The 17,279-nt window shown below is 40.4% G+C and overlaps 2 protein-coding genes across 2 annotated transcripts; one reads left to right on the top strand and one right to left on the bottom strand.

The window, feature by feature from the left end:
- The first annotated feature begins 307 nt into the window (after positions 1-307).
- On the top strand, positions 308-4,699 carry tmlhe (trimethyllysine hydroxylase, epsilon). Its single transcript, XM_083910717.1, has 7 exons — positions 308-471; positions 1,472-1,648; positions 2,516-2,795; positions 2,905-3,024; positions 3,726-3,962; positions 4,161-4,299; positions 4,416-4,699. Exons 1-7 carry the CDS (start codon positions 315-317, stop codon positions 4,545-4,547), a joined length of 1,242 nt encoding a protein of 413 aa, XP_083766843.1. The 5' UTR covers positions 308-314; the 3' UTR covers positions 4,548-4,699.
- A 2,903-nt stretch (positions 4,700-7,602) lies between these two features.
- Positions 7,603-12,822, bottom strand: LOC310943869 (V-set and immunoglobulin domain-containing protein 1-like; the record flags this gene model as incomplete). Its single annotated transcript, XM_083909546.1, has 7 exons — positions 7,603-7,699; positions 7,786-7,930; positions 8,059-8,175; positions 8,244-8,399; positions 11,367-11,574; positions 12,546-12,697; positions 12,780-12,822. The coding sequence occupies 7 exons, from the start codon at positions 12,820-12,822 to the stop codon at positions 7,603-7,605; spliced, it is 918 nt and encodes a 305-aa protein (XP_083765672.1).
- Positions 12,823-17,279: the final 4,457 nt, after the last annotated feature.

Genomic DNA, 17,279 nt, shown 5'->3' with positions numbered 1-17,279 from the left:
TATTTAAAAGGATTAATTTGTGTTCATGACATAATAAAAAAAAGGGGGGGGGGGGGGTTTACGACCTAGCATGATGAACCGCGTTATCTCTCTGCGAGACGGAGTTGTTTGAGTGGCCCACAGTTAATGTTTATCGATGGAGCATTTTAATCATTTTTTAATTAGGGAGGTCCGAAACCGTCTGTCCAACTTGACTCCACTCTTCTGAATCATTGGTTAACCACAGACGGACAACGTATCCTTCGCTAGCTCCGTTGTGCGGCTCAACGGTGCCGCTTTAGCTTCTTTTTTTTCGGGTGCCTTAATTACTCAATATGTTTTCTGTGCTGCTGAAGAACGTCCGACCTGCGCTGACGCACATTCAGCGGCTGTCCGCACTGAGAAACACACGGACGCCATTAACACCCACGTTGCAGACCCGCGGCTGTGCTGCGACTCCCGCTGCCCATCGCTTACATCAGGATCACCTCGGTGAGTGTGTGTGGAGCCCGGGAAGTGACGTCACGTGGCCACGCATTCATAACAAGTGTCTTTATTATTGGTGGATTTTTCTTGCCGAACAGCTGTTGCCAGCGCACAGGGACCGTCTACAAATTGCAACACCCGCAAAGCAAATGTTCAATATCTTCACCATAATACAGTGTATTGTCTCTAAAATGGTTACACAATTAATTTGTCTCCTCTAGATTATGCAACAACACCTACTTGGGGGAGAAAAATACCCCACTATTTTATTTTTATTTATAAAGTATGGAGATGTTGTAGTGTAATAATACAGGAGAACATGTGTTCCAGTTAATGCTGTTTTGGTTTTTCCTTTTGTGTTGGTGATTTGCACTTCAGGGCCACCATAGATTTCGGACCCTGCACTGTATTAAAGTGATGATATTAGGTATTTACACAGTTACTTTTTCATGCCAAAATCATGAATATTTTCTTTTGTTTTCCAAATAGTGTTGTAGTATTAATAATGCTAATGGGGGAGAGATGCGACTGAGTTCGAACCAGTGCAAGTTTATGGAGAGAGTTGCGAGGTAAACCATTTATAATGGCAGGGTGCCAGTGGTATTTTGAGTGAGTGACGGAGGCGGTTTATATTGCGGCGATGAAAGTAGGCGCTTCGGGTTATATAGTTTATGTAAAGGACAGGATGACACCCAGACTCTTGACGCAAATTCTGCAAATGAACAACTAGAACGAGGAGATGTGATTATTATGTAACGCTGATGCTATAACAGTGTTTTTATTTACAGTGAATATACATCAAAAATGAAAAGCCAGTGTTTATGTCCGGTGCCTAAAAAAGCTATCTAACACCATGGCAAACTCTCTCACAAATCATGTGTTGTCCTCCTTCAAAACAAAGTGTAATTGTGTTCCTGTTTAATTTTGTGTAACTCCGATGATGCAAATGTATCTCATGCACACCGACCTCAAACAAATCTGAACTATCTCTTTGACAAATCTCCAGAGGTCAACTATGGAGGGAATGTGATGCACCTGAACTACGTGTGGCTGCGGGATCACTGCCGTTCCACCTCGTCCTACAACTCAAAAACTAACCAGAGGAACTTGGACACTGGGAGCATAGACCTAAACATCCGTCCTGACCATACAGCGGTGGAAGATGGTCAACTCATCCTCACATGTAAGTCACCTTTGTGCTCAGCAATGTGAATAGGATCCACTGACTTACTCTAATACCTCATATAAAATACATGCATTGTAAAATACTGGTCTGTGTTTATACAGCGCTTTTCCAGTCTTGATGACCCTTAAAGCTGCTTTACAGTACAGTTCAACCATTCATACTCACTCACAGCCCATCAATGTACAGCACTTCTTTCTAACCTTTCAAACCCATTCAAACGTTGTTAGCGAGTATGCTAAAATCTCTTGTCTGGTGCTGGGAGTTGCAAATTTAAATCACACTGATGGTGTCCACTCATATGTGCCATATTTTTATTGTCTATTTCCCTCTAATTTACAAAATTGATATCATGTTGAGAAAGAAGAGCAGACAAGTAGAAGCTAATTTTTCACTAATTTAGCTTCACAAGGCACCAGGAAAACTATAGGCTATGGTAATTCTGTATCCACAAGCAGCCTGTTCCTATATGCAAAGGCAAAGTAGGCCATTAGTGATATAGTTTGTCTTGTTTTGAGGAAGGTGGGTTTAATGGTCGCTAAGCAGCCAGGTAAATAAAGAGAAACGTGCGTTTCACTGTTACTGAAATGTACACTCCTAACAGTCCAAGCTCCAGCACAGAGCAGAAAGATAATTATATTCCTGAAACATTCAATTCCTGAAAACAAGTATTATAATCGGAACATAATCACCACAAGTCGCTAACACCATATCAGTCTATTCAGCAGCTTGGAAATCGCACTGCTTTTGCTCTGTGGGCACAATGGGGTCTGCACTATATCAGTGAAAATCAGGTCAGACACAGTTTTAAATGCACGATCTGTGAAGTGCACCTCATAACAAAATGCTCCATTGTCTGTGTCACAGGGCCTGGTGGACACGTGTCGAAGTACTGCCTCAACTGGTTGGCTGACAACAGCTATGAAGTAAAGAAGGAGAGCACCATCCAGCCACGCATCCTGTGGAACTCGGACATCTACCAAAATGCAAACGTACCCACGGCCAAATGGGAGACGTTCATGAGCTGTGACGACGAGCTGAAGAAGTTTCTTCAGAACTATGTTTTGTATGGGATCGCTTTTGTAGATGGCGTCCCTGCAACAGTGGAGGCCACAGAGGCCGTATCCAAGAGGGTCAGTCTCATCAGGTAACACAGGCTTCTTATGACCTATTACAGCTTTTACAAACAACACAGAAGACATCCATCCTTGTCCCCCTACTGCTAATACACTTGTGTTTTGTGCGTCACTTATAAGGGAGACAACATATGGAGGAATGTGGAGCTTTACTTCAGATCATTCCAGGGGAGACACCGCCTACAGCCAGTTGGCCCTGGATCGTCACACCGACACCTCTTACTTCCAAGAACCATGTGGGTAAGTGCGCTATGGGTGGACTGATTTGGGATTTCAAAAAGTGATGTCTTGTGTTTTGAAGCAAAGAAAAGTAAATCGTGAAGAATAGGGCATTTGTAACAAGCACCATCACAACCAAAAGTGACAGGATGTGACCGTGCCTTGTGTGTCTTGGGGAGGCTGAAGCCTTCCTCGACTCAAAAAAATAGTTATCAGGATGGGCATAGTCCAAAATAACAAACAAACACATCTAACTAGAAATAAACATAATAGAAAAACAATAAACATCTTACCTGTCACTTTTCCATCTGGCCAGATTAAAAGGAAGACGTCGTCATAGCAACAACCAGTCGAAACACTTGTGTCCAGACCAGTTCAGATGGACACAATCGTAGCTGCGCTGGTGGAAAAAACAAACGTTACATCATCCATTTGGAAACAATTCAGCATTCAGCCAGATGGAAAAGAAAGGTGTTATTGCGCTCTGGGTGATCAGATGCCACAACCATAACTATAACACAAAATAAGGAAACCATTTTTTACAATCTCAAAAAATCCCTGCACCCTTTTATAAGGTACATTTACAGAAAGAAAGGATTGGGTTATATCAAAATTGAGCTATGAAGCCTCTCTAAATCAAAAAAGGGGACATTCTTTCACTATAACACCCTAAGTTTAGTAACAAACCTTTTTTATTTTTACTTTATTGCCACTGTTTGTAGTATTCAGGTTTTTCACTGCCTAAAGCACGAGGGAACTGGCGGGAGGACACTTCTCGTGGATGGGTTCTATGCTGCCGAAAAATTGCGGCAGCAGTCACCTGAAAACTTTGAGCTGCTTACCCACGTGCCCATCAGGCATGAGTACATCGAGAAGGGCGAAACCCATCGCAATCACATGGAAAGCGTCGGCCACGTGCTTAACGTTTACCCTTGGAACAAAGAGCTCTATCTTATCAGGTACGGCTATCCTTAAAATATCAGCACAGCACAAACTACAATTTATGCAAACTTGCTGTATTTGTATTTGTATTTTACCATCAATAATTGTATTACTTTATAGTTTAAGTATTTGGTCTCTATAATGAACTGGTTTATTTCCATTAAAAAATGACTATTCTTGTTAAAATTGTATTTTTCCTCCTTCCCCAACAACAGATACAACAACTACGACCGGTCAGTGATTAACACCGTCCCCCATGACATTGTTCAGAAATGGTATGTGGCACATCGAGAGCTGACAACAGAACTAAGGAGGCCAGAAAACGAGCTGTGGGTGAAACTGACACCAGGGAAAGTAAGAAAGTTACGCTTGTTATTTTTGCGTTCAAAAATGTCCTGCAGTGCTCAAGCTTGGACCCGAGTGAACATCTACTGTATATCTTAAGTTTAAATGTACTTTTTCTTCATCAGGTGATTTTCATAGACAACTGGAGGGTCATGCATGGGAGAGAGTCATTTACTGGTGTGAGGCAGCTCTGTGGATGTTACCTGACCAGGGACGATATCCTCAGCACCGCACGCAGCCTCGATCTGCAGGCCTGATCCTGGACTGGATACTGACTGCTGATCCTTGCTCATCATTTTCTCATGAATCTTTCTTGTTTTTAAATCACATTCCAGATATGTTTTTCTAAGCAATTAATGACTACTGGGCCAAAAACATCATAGCTTCATCAGGCGAAACCATTTTTATTTTACAATCTAAACCAGGGGTCACCAACGTGGTGCCCGCGGGCACCTGGTAGCCCGCGGGCAGCCAATACGGTGCCCGCGGGCTCACTTCACTTCACCTCACTTGCATGTATCCTTATGATCTGTCAGTAAAATATCTTTGATATTGTTTATAAAAACTGGTAATCGTTAGGAGTAAGCACTGGAAGGAATGTGTATGCAGTTGAATGCATAATATTAATCATTTAAATGGTAAACAAACAAAAAAATATTATATGGTAGCCCTCCATATTATTTTTTACCCTTAAGGTAGCTCTCTGACTCAAAAAGGTTGGTGACCCCTGATCTAAACTATTCAATATTGTACAAAATGGCAAATTTAAGAGCAGTTTGCGTCTTAAAACTGCTCTTCTTTCAGAATAAAGGCTCTGAATACTGCATGACTTTTCGTTCGATTAAGAATGTAAAGGCTAACATAATACAAACACTCTGCAACCTCATTAGGCACAACGCAAATGTTTTCATTTTCAATTCGAGCATTAGCCACTGGCGTGGCTGACAGTCACAACATGAACATAATAAAAAATTTGCGTTGTTCCTAATGAGGTTGCCCAGTGTTTGTATTATGTTAGCCCTGCGCTAATGCTAATCGTAGCCTCGCTAGCTTGCCTTTGGAAACAGGTTCGCCCAGTTAGCCGCAAAGTAGTAGCAACACCATGTTCTGCGGTGAACCGTGTGAAAATGTCTCACCCACCGTGAGGACAACCTCTTCACTCCCACCTCCCCCGCTCCACACAGCGCAGCTGCTGCTGATGAGCCGCTACCTGCTTGGTGTAGCGTGATGAATAGGCAAAAGTGCACCATGGTAAATCAGTGGAAATGCCAATTCCTTCAAAAGATTTGAAAATCAAGGATGCACATCGGGCCATGCTCAACCCATATCCAAAGTCTTAGAGCGATATGACTAATGGTCACCGAGCTATGCCTGTCACAGACGGACACACAGACGCAATTTGCTTTATAGATAGATTTCCATGTCAGTGCTGTGTCATGATATTAACAAATATCCGACTTTACATGTCTGGAACCACACATTCAGAACATTTGCTCGACCACATGGTCACGTCCTGTCTCCATGATGTACAAGTGTACATCATCTCACTTGGTTAGGCTCACAGCACAGTATCATCATTGTGATGAGTCACCTGACTTTGATCTCACTGTAGAAGAATACAGAAGGTATTACAGAGGTTAAAGAAGAACAAGAAACAAGTATTTGCCAAAAACAGATCTCCATGAAAATCAGTAATTTTTCCAGAGGAAAAGGAAAGCAAAGTTCCTCAGGGGACATGAAGGTCAAATTAGAGGAGCGGGACCTTCTCTTCCTCACCTCAACGATCTTCCATGTTTTCCAAAGGACCGGTGCATTCGAGGGACTCTCTGATGAGGAGAAGGTCTTCTACATATCACGTCTAGTGACCAAAACGAGCATGGGACTCACTGACGTCGAGGGCCACTTTCCAAACATCTACAAGGCCAAGACGGTGGCAAAGGAAGTCATCAAAGAGCTTCGGAAGAAATTCGGCGACAATGTAAGGTACATGCTGCTTGAGCAGTATCAGGATATAGAGGCTGTGATCGCTGTGTGCATGCAGACACACACTAAGAAGCCTGATAAGAAGAGGCCGTACTTCTGCGACTTGCTGGAGCCGTTTTATGTTGTGATGTCTTTCTTATGTGGCATCATCATCTTCATCATATTGATAACCACCGTTGCTTAATTTTGTCTCGAAGGCAGCAGTGAGAGCTGCTATGATGTACGGCTTAGAGACAGTGGCACATTTCTTTAATTTCAAATTAAGCCCTATAAGGGAATAATGCTATAAGGCATTATGCCTGGATCTGTCCACATCAGAAAAGAGACCTGGAACCAGGAAGAAGATATACTGTAGATTGTCTCCTTTTAAGTATTCAATTAATGAATCCAGAAGAAGTCAAAATAACATCTTTTGACCAATAGCTACTCATGGCGATGTATATTAAGTTGATTCCATCAACGTTTCTTATAACTTTTTACGAGGCATACGTAGATTGTATTAGATCAGATTGTACATAAGGATTATTTGGAGTACATAAATACATTTCACTAGTAAAACAGATAGATTTTCGTCTAGTTTTCGCCAGACTGCATTTTTGGTATACAGCTACATGCAGCATCCATTTCAGTTTGTGTACCTTTCAATTCGTTTGCTTTATTTTTGCTAAAATGTAATTTTACTGAGAAACACTAGTCAGTGTTCCTACCCTTAGAGGAATTCTTGAGGTTCACTTGAAGGGGATTTAAGTTGACGGAAGCACAGCACCACCTACAGGGCAGGAGAAGCTTGAAGAAAATAGAGAATTAATTATTTGAGAAATTTCACAATATCTTTTTTTATTATAAAAACCATCACCCAAGCTTGAATTAGTCATGCTCATCACTTAAAATATGACATGCCAAAACTGCATTTATATCCTCGACTCAAAATGATTTCTTGCTCGGGAAATTAAACTATCACTAAATTCAGCTAGACAAATCTTTTACGATCTCTATTTCATCTACTGCAGCTGTGCTTCAATATGGTGTTTTATGCTGTTCTAAATAAGGTTGGCAGGAGTTGTTGTCGGCTGAGATGAGTCCTTTGGTCAGACTTATTCAAACTGTGGTGGTGTAAGCACCCTTTGGCTCCATAAATGTGTCAACCAGCAGTTAAACTTTGACTGTGCCACAGAAAGAGCCCTTTGGATTAAAAAAAAAAAAGGTCAGAAAAGAATGCTCAACAGGCCTCATCAAATCTGACAATAACACATTCTAAAGACTGAAACTCCTGGACACGCTATTGTTCACATTAGTGACGTTGCTCCAGTTGTTTCCACCATGCCTTTTCTAGGCTTGTGGCTCGCCTTCCACAGCATGGACGTTTCCTGCTGCGGTTGCCACAGGAACAATCTCTGCGGCTTCCTGGGCTTGGTGAGAGCTCCTCCTAATGGACAAGGAGGGGAGGAATGACGCAACGTCACTGAATCGATGACGTGTGGAAAACACCAGGATTAAAACAGGAAAACTTACTTCATCTCTGCGGCTTCCGACGCTTTCACTGCCTTGTATCTGTGCCTCTTCACAGTGTGAACTATGAACCACACAGCCAGGATGATTAGGACGCACCCGAGCAATGCACCGATCACCGCACCAACTATCACTCCATTTGCCACTTCTGTACAATACAAATTCACATCTTGTATCCAACATATGAAACCCCTTTTTCATGTATTTTTGATGGTAAACATAATATGTTTACCATATAGCGCATGCATTATGAAACAAAAACAAATATAATCATACCAGGACTGAGCTCTACTGAGCAAGTTGAAAAGCCCACCATATTGGTTGCGTTGCACTGGTACTCGCCAAACTCAAACTGGGATATGTTGCTGAATCTCAATACTCCATTTGTAGTTGCTGAGGGAACATGAGCACAATTATAAAAAGGCAGCTACTTATATCATATTAACCAATAGATCACTCACTTATCCCGAGTATAGGCCTTCTGGTCTTTGTCTGGTCCAGTCTGGTCCAAGTGTACACAGGAGTTGGACTTCCCTGCTCACTGTGGCAGGTCAGAGTGACCAGGTGACCCGATTCAACGTCACCGTGGACGGAACAGTAAGGAGCAGACGGTCTCTCTGACAGATGAAACGGAAGATGCAAGGCTTTATAATGTCACTTTATATAGGATGCGGTCATTTAAATCTACTTTTATAATGCTAAAGTTAAAAACAGTGCTCTTCAACATGAGTCAAATGATTAACATGATCGTATGTGATGAGCCTTTATTTATTCCAATTTACTTAAAGATTAAGATCTAGAAAGGAAGTTAAAAACAGACATAAACAAAATCAAAAAGCTAATCTAATAAGAATTTAAAAGTAATGGGTGACTGACTCCAGGTGAGGGCAGTAATACAACATTACAGATGTCTAAGCAGTTGACATCTACCACTGCTAATCTAATATAATTTAATCTAATCTAACAACAATTAAGAAGCAATCAATGACAGAATCCAGAATAGACTAATATAATCTAATAAGAATTAGGAAGTAATAGATGACAGAAGAGGGCAGAATTACAACATTACACATGCCAACTGCCATTAACATCACTATTAATCTAATCTAATATAGTCTAGTCTTTAGTAAGTAGACATTCCAGGCCTATTTAGCGACTTAAAAACAATGATCTTCCTCAAATGTTGCAAATAACAAAACCACAGATACATGACAGGACGTGTGTTAATGTACTAAACTAGTACCGGACATCACAATCACTGAAATCAAAATGAAGGCATTTCTTAAAACACGTGAAAACAACAGGATGTCATCATTTAAGTTCGCTGTGTTCAGTGAAAACAGGATATACAGGTCACACCAAACAGAAATCATGGAGGTGTGCATGCATGCATGATAATGTGTCTGCCAGCGTCACGTTAAGGAAATGGGAGTTCCTTCGCTTGCCGTTAAAGAAACAGGACGTCACACATCTTTCTAGAAGGAGGACGTGTGAATCTCGTGTCTGCCTATACCGTTCACTAGGGTTTCAGTTCTGCTGCAATGTCTGTGAAATGACATGAAATAACTTCCCGTTTGGTTGTTAAAATGACACTTCACTGTAAACATACAATATAACAGCAGGCGGTGAAGTGCTCGTGCCTGTTTGTTATTTATGACAGACTCAAGACTCTGGTATCTGTGTAGTTGGCAAGGATAAAAATCATCTGTGCACCAGAACAGTTATACATATTCATACAGCACCAACTCATGCATGTACTGTGATTATGCGAGTAGAAAAAAACAGCCGTGCAACCATTCATATATCGACCAAGCTTAGATGCCAAAACATGTGCTAAACATTCAGCTGGTACACAGTATTTATGCAATACAAGGATGCACAGTCACAGTCACCAACTCTAATTTTCCACACTGACAATGAGGGAGACTGCTACAGTAGCCATGGAAACTAGTGAGGATACCAAGACCTGCAATGTTGTCCTGGTAACTCGGCGAATGAGAGGTTTCAAACTGAATGTAATTCCTGATTCATGTATATTCAGGGTTTAGCCATTTAAATAAAATCTGCTAATATCGCTGCACTGTTAATACACAGGATAATGTCACATGTGGGGGAAAAAAGAATTGAAATGATTTATGTTGAAATATTCTAAATTGAGCCTGTTGTATTTCACACTTGGAATTGACTTAAAGGTCCCATATTATACCCTATTTCTCCCAAGTTAACCTAGTTCCCTAATGAACATGTCTGTGACATGCAGAGGCTACTGGGAGCTAACAGCAGTTAGCATTTGGAAGTGACCATTTACAGGCTCTAGCAGGCACATTGCCGTCACATATAACATGCATCAGAGTGACAGACTTGAACACACAACATGAAAACATAAAAATAACACAATGGTAAGTTACAAACAAGTAATAATAGCTTTCTATTAGAATGTATTGCATATATGAAGTGAATTTTTAAAAATTTGGTGGAAGAAAATTGCATTCATGTGTGTTTACATCCACTCCTGTTCCAGCAAATATTGTGACTTCAAAGTTGAGCCCGATAAGAAACATAAAAGGTTGCACAAAAGCAGGTCAAGATGGATATAAAGGCGATTGGTGAACACACAAATAAAGAGTGCTGAGGGGAGATCAAAAAGTAGTTAGCAGTAGTAGTTTGTTTTGTTCAAAAACCACCCATGCTGCAAAGAACTCAAGCAAAAGTAACGACTATAAAAGATTTAAAGGCGGGGTGGGAGATTATTTTCTGGATATTTCTTTTGCTGTATTGCTTAAAATCCTCTTCACACCCTGATTGCAACCAATTCATTAATGCATTGTCACAGAAATAAAAAAAATCTGTAAAGTACCGAAAGTTAGCAATGCTGTGCATTGCTCATAAATTTGCATTATAACTGTTTTTGCAGGATCTCCAACTCGACCTTTAAGAAACAAATTTTAATCCTAAAATATAAAAATTCTGTGAAAGAAAATGTGCATTCATGTGTTTGTATCCACTGCTGCTTAGCAATCATTGGGGGTTAGTTCTACAAAATGAGCAGCAGGTGGCACAAAGTGGATCACAATTGTATAATAGAAGTTTCGATCATATAATTCATCTTATTTACCTTTTATAGACGCATCAACCTGTCTTTTTTGCATAAATACACATTTTCTGTATTTCTGTTTATGCACAAATCAGAAATGTGCGTACAAACGGGCTAATCTACTTAGATTGTGCTTTTGCGCTCCCCTATGCTCACACCCCCACAACCACAGGAAGAAGTAGTAAGTAGAGGGTTGATCTCGAGTTTTACTGTTGTTTCAACCAAATTATGCCCAAGGCATAATCAAACCAACCAACCACAGATTATTATTTATTTTAGCATATTAAATAATTCTAGATATCTTATATATATTGAGATATCTGAATAGTGTTTCAAACATTGGCTGCAGCTCATGTTTTTGTACTAATCCCAGGTCATAGTGTCAACATGGCAAACTGACCTGAATTTGACCTTTCTACCCTCTTCCTTCCTCATGTCTTTAGCCATTATTTCAATGTGTTTATGGGTCACAAACTGGTACGACTCTTACCAAGCACATTTACAACGATACTGGCCTGGGACTGTCCGTCCACATCAGGAAAGTTGTGAACGTCACATGTGTAGACGCCACCATCAGTTGGCTGCATGTTGCTTATTATTATTGAAGCGTTTCTGGTTGTAGCGGGAGAGGAAGGAGGCTGAATCCTGTCCCTGTACGCGTCTGGAATAAATTCCTTTCCTGCCTGATAATAATAGACCTGAAAAAAGAATGGGAAAAACATAAATGACTCACAATTATTTCCATATAATTGTTAATTTTAGATTATTCAGACAACATTTTTTACCCTTTCTTAGAACTGACAATACATACATGAGTGGTAAAAAGCATGTTAATACGACTGTTGGTCGTTTTCCATTTCTCTGCGTACTATGAACATAGAAATTCGGCAAACAAAAAAAACAAATGGTGCAGGAGTGACCATGGAGTTAAGAAATGTAAGCCGACTGTGTGAATTAATCACCATTAGGATGTTGAATTTAGCTCAAAACCGGCTCTTATCTGATTTCTCAGCCACACGTTTGTTTTCTCAGAGAGGTGTGCCTCCTCCAGACTGAACGTGAAGAACGGTGTGCAAAGAGCAAGTACACGTTTGTCAAGGGTAAGCGTTTGAATACATAAGATTAACTAAAGTTCACGTCCAAGCCTTGACAAAAAGATATTACTGTAATTCAGATGAAACAAACAAAAAGCAATGTGTTTTAAAAGAGTCAATCATACCGTTTTCCTGATACATATTAATTTTTTACATCTATTTTACAGCCTTGTACAGTAATAACCAAACACTTGGAGTGACTCAACCCTAATCAGATGCACAGGAAAATAGGTAATGGTCTTAAAACATTGATTTAATTATGAAGAAACTCATACAGTAAAAAATGTTGAATGAATGAATGAATGAATCGTTTATTTCGGGCATGACAAGTAATCAACATCTGCAAAAATATGTGTTTTGGAAGAGATATAACACTCAACTTTAATCAGATGTATAGGGACAGATTATAAAAAGTAATACACATTTTTTATTGAAGAAAGTCGCTGTAAATGATGTTAAAGAAAAAAATATATTCAAAACCTTGTTGGTTTGGACATTTTCTGTCCATTTAAGGCTAATGATGGTGACTCACTTGGTGCAACGCTGTGATTTGAGCAGCCGTAATGTGTATCTACCTGCTGAAGCTTTGACGAAACAAATTCCCACTGAATGGTGAGGCTGGTGGTCTCAGGAGTGGTCTGGAACATGCATTGGAGGAGGACACTTCCACCCACTGTCACATTGATGAATTTCTCTGGCGTCCTGACTGTGATCAGCTCGACCCATCCTACAAAACAAAAAAACTTGTCAGACGATTCTGTACTAAAATAAATTAATAAAACACAAGGAAGTAGTTGAAGTGCAATTACCTATCACACTAGCAAGAACCACGAAGCGCAACATGGAGGACATCTTCACAAAACGTTGGTGTGCAGAGCTTCTCGTAAACTTGTGACTCTTGCACTAAAAGGATTAAAACATTACAGTATCGCAGGAAAGACTACAGCATGCTCGGTAACGGACTGGCCGATACTGATACTGTGAATGTTGATAACACACTGTTTGCATATCTTTGTTTGCCAGACGAGGTGTGTATACCCTGTTGTTTTTTTTTAAAAAGTGACGGTTTAATAATTAGAGCTTTTAATGACGTCATCCACTTGACTATGTGTGAGTCGACCGCTCCATCAAACGTCAGAGTGAGGAAGGAAATATTTGGTGCTGTTAGTTAGCCAGCGTGTATTATATACTTTATTGTGTGTATTTTCTACTAATGGATCACAACTATCCATTAATTGCCATGATCCCACCCTGCTACAACATAATCAAATTATTACTGTTTTGATTGAGAGACCAGAACCACAAGTTCAAATTACAGGCAGTACAGATGTGTGTGTGTGTGTGTGTGTGTGTGCGATTGTTGACTTGAGATGATCAGCCTGATTTTTTTTTTTTTTAGTCCTCACACCTCTCCATTATCTTGTAAGTGCCTGTGGGTCAGAGCTCCTGGCAAAGAAATTAATGTAAATTTAATCTCCACCTGGCTCCTATCATTTGCCACAAACAACTACACACCAAAGCTCTGCAACATCCCGCTTATCACCAGGGAGTTCACGCGTCCTTAATAAAGGCCGTCTCTCCTTTGTCGTTTACCTTGACGCAGCGTGGAGCGCAAAGCTGACAGAGAGGGAGTGAATCCCACATGATTAATTGGCTTTAATTGCCAGCAGCTGACATAAGTGATTAACAATGTGAAAAATGTTGATCAGGGGTGACTGGAGGGGTGAGGGGTAATGGGGAAATGAGGGAGGCCTGTAGAGCTCATTATCCACAGGATAGGAAGTAAGGCCAGCTTGTGTGTCTTAAGACTTTGAACACACACACACACACACACACGTACACATTATTTATTTATTTTTGGTCTGGCGCCCCTCCAGTAGATGGGGTGAGATTTAATCGTTAAGCCGACGTCCATATTGATACATGCAGCTCTTCAGCATATGCATGGAAATGAGTGCATACCCACTTTTTTGGTGTATGCACATAACATTTGATAAATGAGGAAGAGTGAGGCAACACCAACAAACTGTATGCGTTTTATGAACACAATGTCAAACTGGCCAGAAAGGTGGAGGGAGAGAGTTGCTGCCATCTCTGTGTTTATGTGAAGGGAAGTTACATTTGGTGATTTGGATTGTGAATAATCTGTTTTCTAGTACAAGGTGATCCCAAAGTTCTATTTTTAATTATTTATAGACCTCCAAGACACACTAGAAAATTCATTGACAAGTTTGCTGAACTGCTGTCAGTCACTACAACTTTTATTTGCAGACAATGAAATGGACAGTAATACCAAAGGTCTGTTCTACTTGACACATATTCAAGGCCACACTCTGGATCTGGTTCTCGCTGAAGGTGTTGACAATTCTTCTGTTGATTTTATGGCGTCTTTCTGATCATTTCTGTGTGTACTTTCACCTACAGATCATTCCAAATGTCCAATTAACCTCAGTGTCTGTTAAAGCGGAACTAGACCGGAAGTTCCTATTCTCGCTGTTTTTTTTGGTGTGTATCTGCGTCATTACCTTGTTTATGAAGCCTGACGGTTCGAAACAAACAGTTCAGCCATTGCTGAGAACGTTGTGTTTTATTGTAATCTCGGGGCTCAACGAGATCACTGAAAATCCCGTTATAGTTACGCAAGCAGCGGTTCTCCTGAACAACCGATCGTCCTGCTCCGGGCGGTAGTCCGGGCACATCCGGTTGCGTACATTGAACCGCAGAAGAAGAATAACGTCCGTTGTGGAGGTGTTTCACGAGCAACAGTGTCTTCTGACTCTGGGTCTGACTCCGGTTTAAAGTCATAAAGGGACTGCGGCGGGGAGTCGTGAAGAAGCTATTTTTAAACACTGTTAAAACAATGTTTTGATAATGAGTAGCAATGCATCCACCGCTCCAGAGAGGGAGCTGCGCTTCTGAGAGCTGACGTGATAGATTACGTCACTTCCAGATACCTGGCCAATCACAACACAGGTGGGAAGGCTCTACGCTGGCTGGCCAATCACAACACACTCTGTCTTCTCGGGCGAGATTTATGGCTGAAATAGCGCGACTGACAATCGCTTCGAAAAGGACAGATTTCAATCGGCTCGTTTACATCAACTAGGAGGATTTTGACCATAAAAACCACTTAATATATGTAAGTAGACCTCATAACTCACATATATGTGCAACAGGACCACTCTATGTGACCTTTAATAAAAGGTACATACCACAGAATACCAGGGTTAATTTTAAGGAGGCCATAACTATGTCACTACCAGTGAGTGCAGAGACAGTTGATGAATAATTTTAACTCCAAAATCTCAAATGTGATGATACTATTGCACAAACATAAGGAAGCAGAAAACACCATGGAGAAACACTACGATGGTAAAGGCCTTGAAATAAGATTGCAGGAGAACAGGAGAAAAACTATTCACAATGACCTCTACAAACAAAGCCCTTGTAATTTTAACTATGAGTTGTTCAAGGCCAGATAGCAACACTTTTCTGAAATTACATCTTAAGTAGTCAAAGATTCATACACGACTGAATTAAGTTAAAGTGATAGTTCGGATAGTTCTTATGTCCAAAATTCCGAACTATCACTTTAACTTAATTCAGTCGTGTATGAATCTTTGACTACTTATGGGAAATAAGCCTTTTATTCCATGTTAAAGTTGGGTGAAATCGACTTAATATTGTCCTCTGTAGAGGATTTTGACAGAGGATTACTCAAAAAGTACACAGTAAAAGTACTTCATATTATGCTTGCAGGTAGTCTGCGGAGTATTTAGTTCACTAGTTTGTAGTTTTCTGTTAGTTTGTTCCTCTTCTTTGAGTTTTCTGGCGGAATCCTCTGTTTCGGGTGTAAACAAAGTTTATATATATAGATCTATATCTATATATAGATATAGATATATCTATCTATATAGATATATATCTATATCTATATAGATATATAGATATAGATATAGATTGGATATATAGATAAAAAAAGTCCATAACGCCGGGGTGTTGTTCCAGGTTGTTGTTGCTCTCCGGGGCTGCACTACATGTAGCTGGGAGTGACTGTGTGTACAGTGCCGTTTCATTACGATTACCGTAAACGTTAGTAGATTCGCGCACTAGAAAAAACCATGGATGTATAATATGAACTGGATAGAGCACCGCCCCTTCGCTTCCGTTCATTCCTATGAAGCTGCTCACCCAGCGCATATGCCAAAAAATGTTTTGACTTCCGCGTTTATTTCCGGGTTATGGGGCCCATAGAGCATGCGCAGTAGTGTCCCTACCATCATTCTTCTCGGCTATGTGAACGAGCCGTCCGCGTTATCGACTTGCTCGGCGCGTACATGAACAGCGAAAGGCATGATGGGAATATGCTAATAACGTGCGCTAGCGGATTTCATGAATACCGGCGTCACATTAACTTCGGCTTTAAACCATGGATTTGTAAATAAATGTAAAATCAACGATATCGAAGTGAATATAGTGAAGCTGAAAGTACAATGACGGAGTTAAAGATTAAAACGATCAATAAAAATGGTTTATTTGGGTTAGGACCGTGATTATTACTTTATATGCAGTTACAGGAATCGTGTTGTTTTTGTCTGATTTCCCTTATATACTTATATAATTATTATTAGTAACAATAACAACGTGTTAAAGTAGGTTTATAACTCCCGATTATTTCACTCAACACGTTTATATTCAACTATAATTTGCGTGTTCATCACATTTAACAGTAACTTCATGAACTGATAGTGACGATAAGACAAACATCCTCCCCGGGAATCAGTGGTGAAGTGACCGCAGGTCTCAGTGCATCACACGGTCACAGCTCCACAGTCCACACCGTCATCAGTGTCACGATGTCCGGGACTGAACACAGTGATAAAGTGCAGCATGTCAGTCTCCTCTCCTCAATGAATCCACAAAGCAGCGCGTTAATACATCGATAATACGTTTGAAAATAAATGTTAATGAGCGCCGAATCAACAACTAAAACCTGCTTTGTCATAATATTTAAAAAATGTAAACGAAACCCCCTCATTGTCTTCATTTATTCACATTTCTCATGAAGTTTTCATATCGTACGGTTCACTAACAGCAGCGCTGTTCCCGAGACGCCACATGACCGCGCTTTGCTGTGCTCGTACACATCTGTGACGTCACTCTGAGAAATAAGATTTGTCTGGGCTTTTTATGGCCTTTAGGAATGTTTTTAAAACATGAAATTCCATTAACTAAAAATACATAATATCAAGATTTATAAAAGCCCGTGTCCATGTCTCGAGGTGTCCTGTGGACACTCTTACAGGCGT

This window comes from Microchirus variegatus, assembly GCF_963457635.1.
Source record: "Microchirus variegatus genome assembly, chromosome: 2".
NCBI classification, from domain to species: Eukaryota; Metazoa; Chordata; class Actinopteri; order Pleuronectiformes; family Soleidae; genus Microchirus; species Microchirus variegatus.
This window is presented reverse-complemented; position numbering and strand designations above follow the sequence as displayed.

Coding starts and splice junctions, on each gene's coding strand:
- tmlhe (XM_083910717.1), top strand. CDS start 315: ATGTTTTCTGTGCTGCTGAAGAACGTCCGACCTGCGCTGACGCACATT. Junction 472..1,471: donor CTTACATCAGGATCACCTCG/GTGAGTGTGTGT, acceptor ACAAATCTCCAG/AGGTCAACTATGGAGGGAAT. Junction 2,796..2,904: donor AAGAGGGTCAGTCTCATCAG/GTAACACAGGCT, acceptor GTCACTTATAAG/GGAGACAACATATGGAGGAA.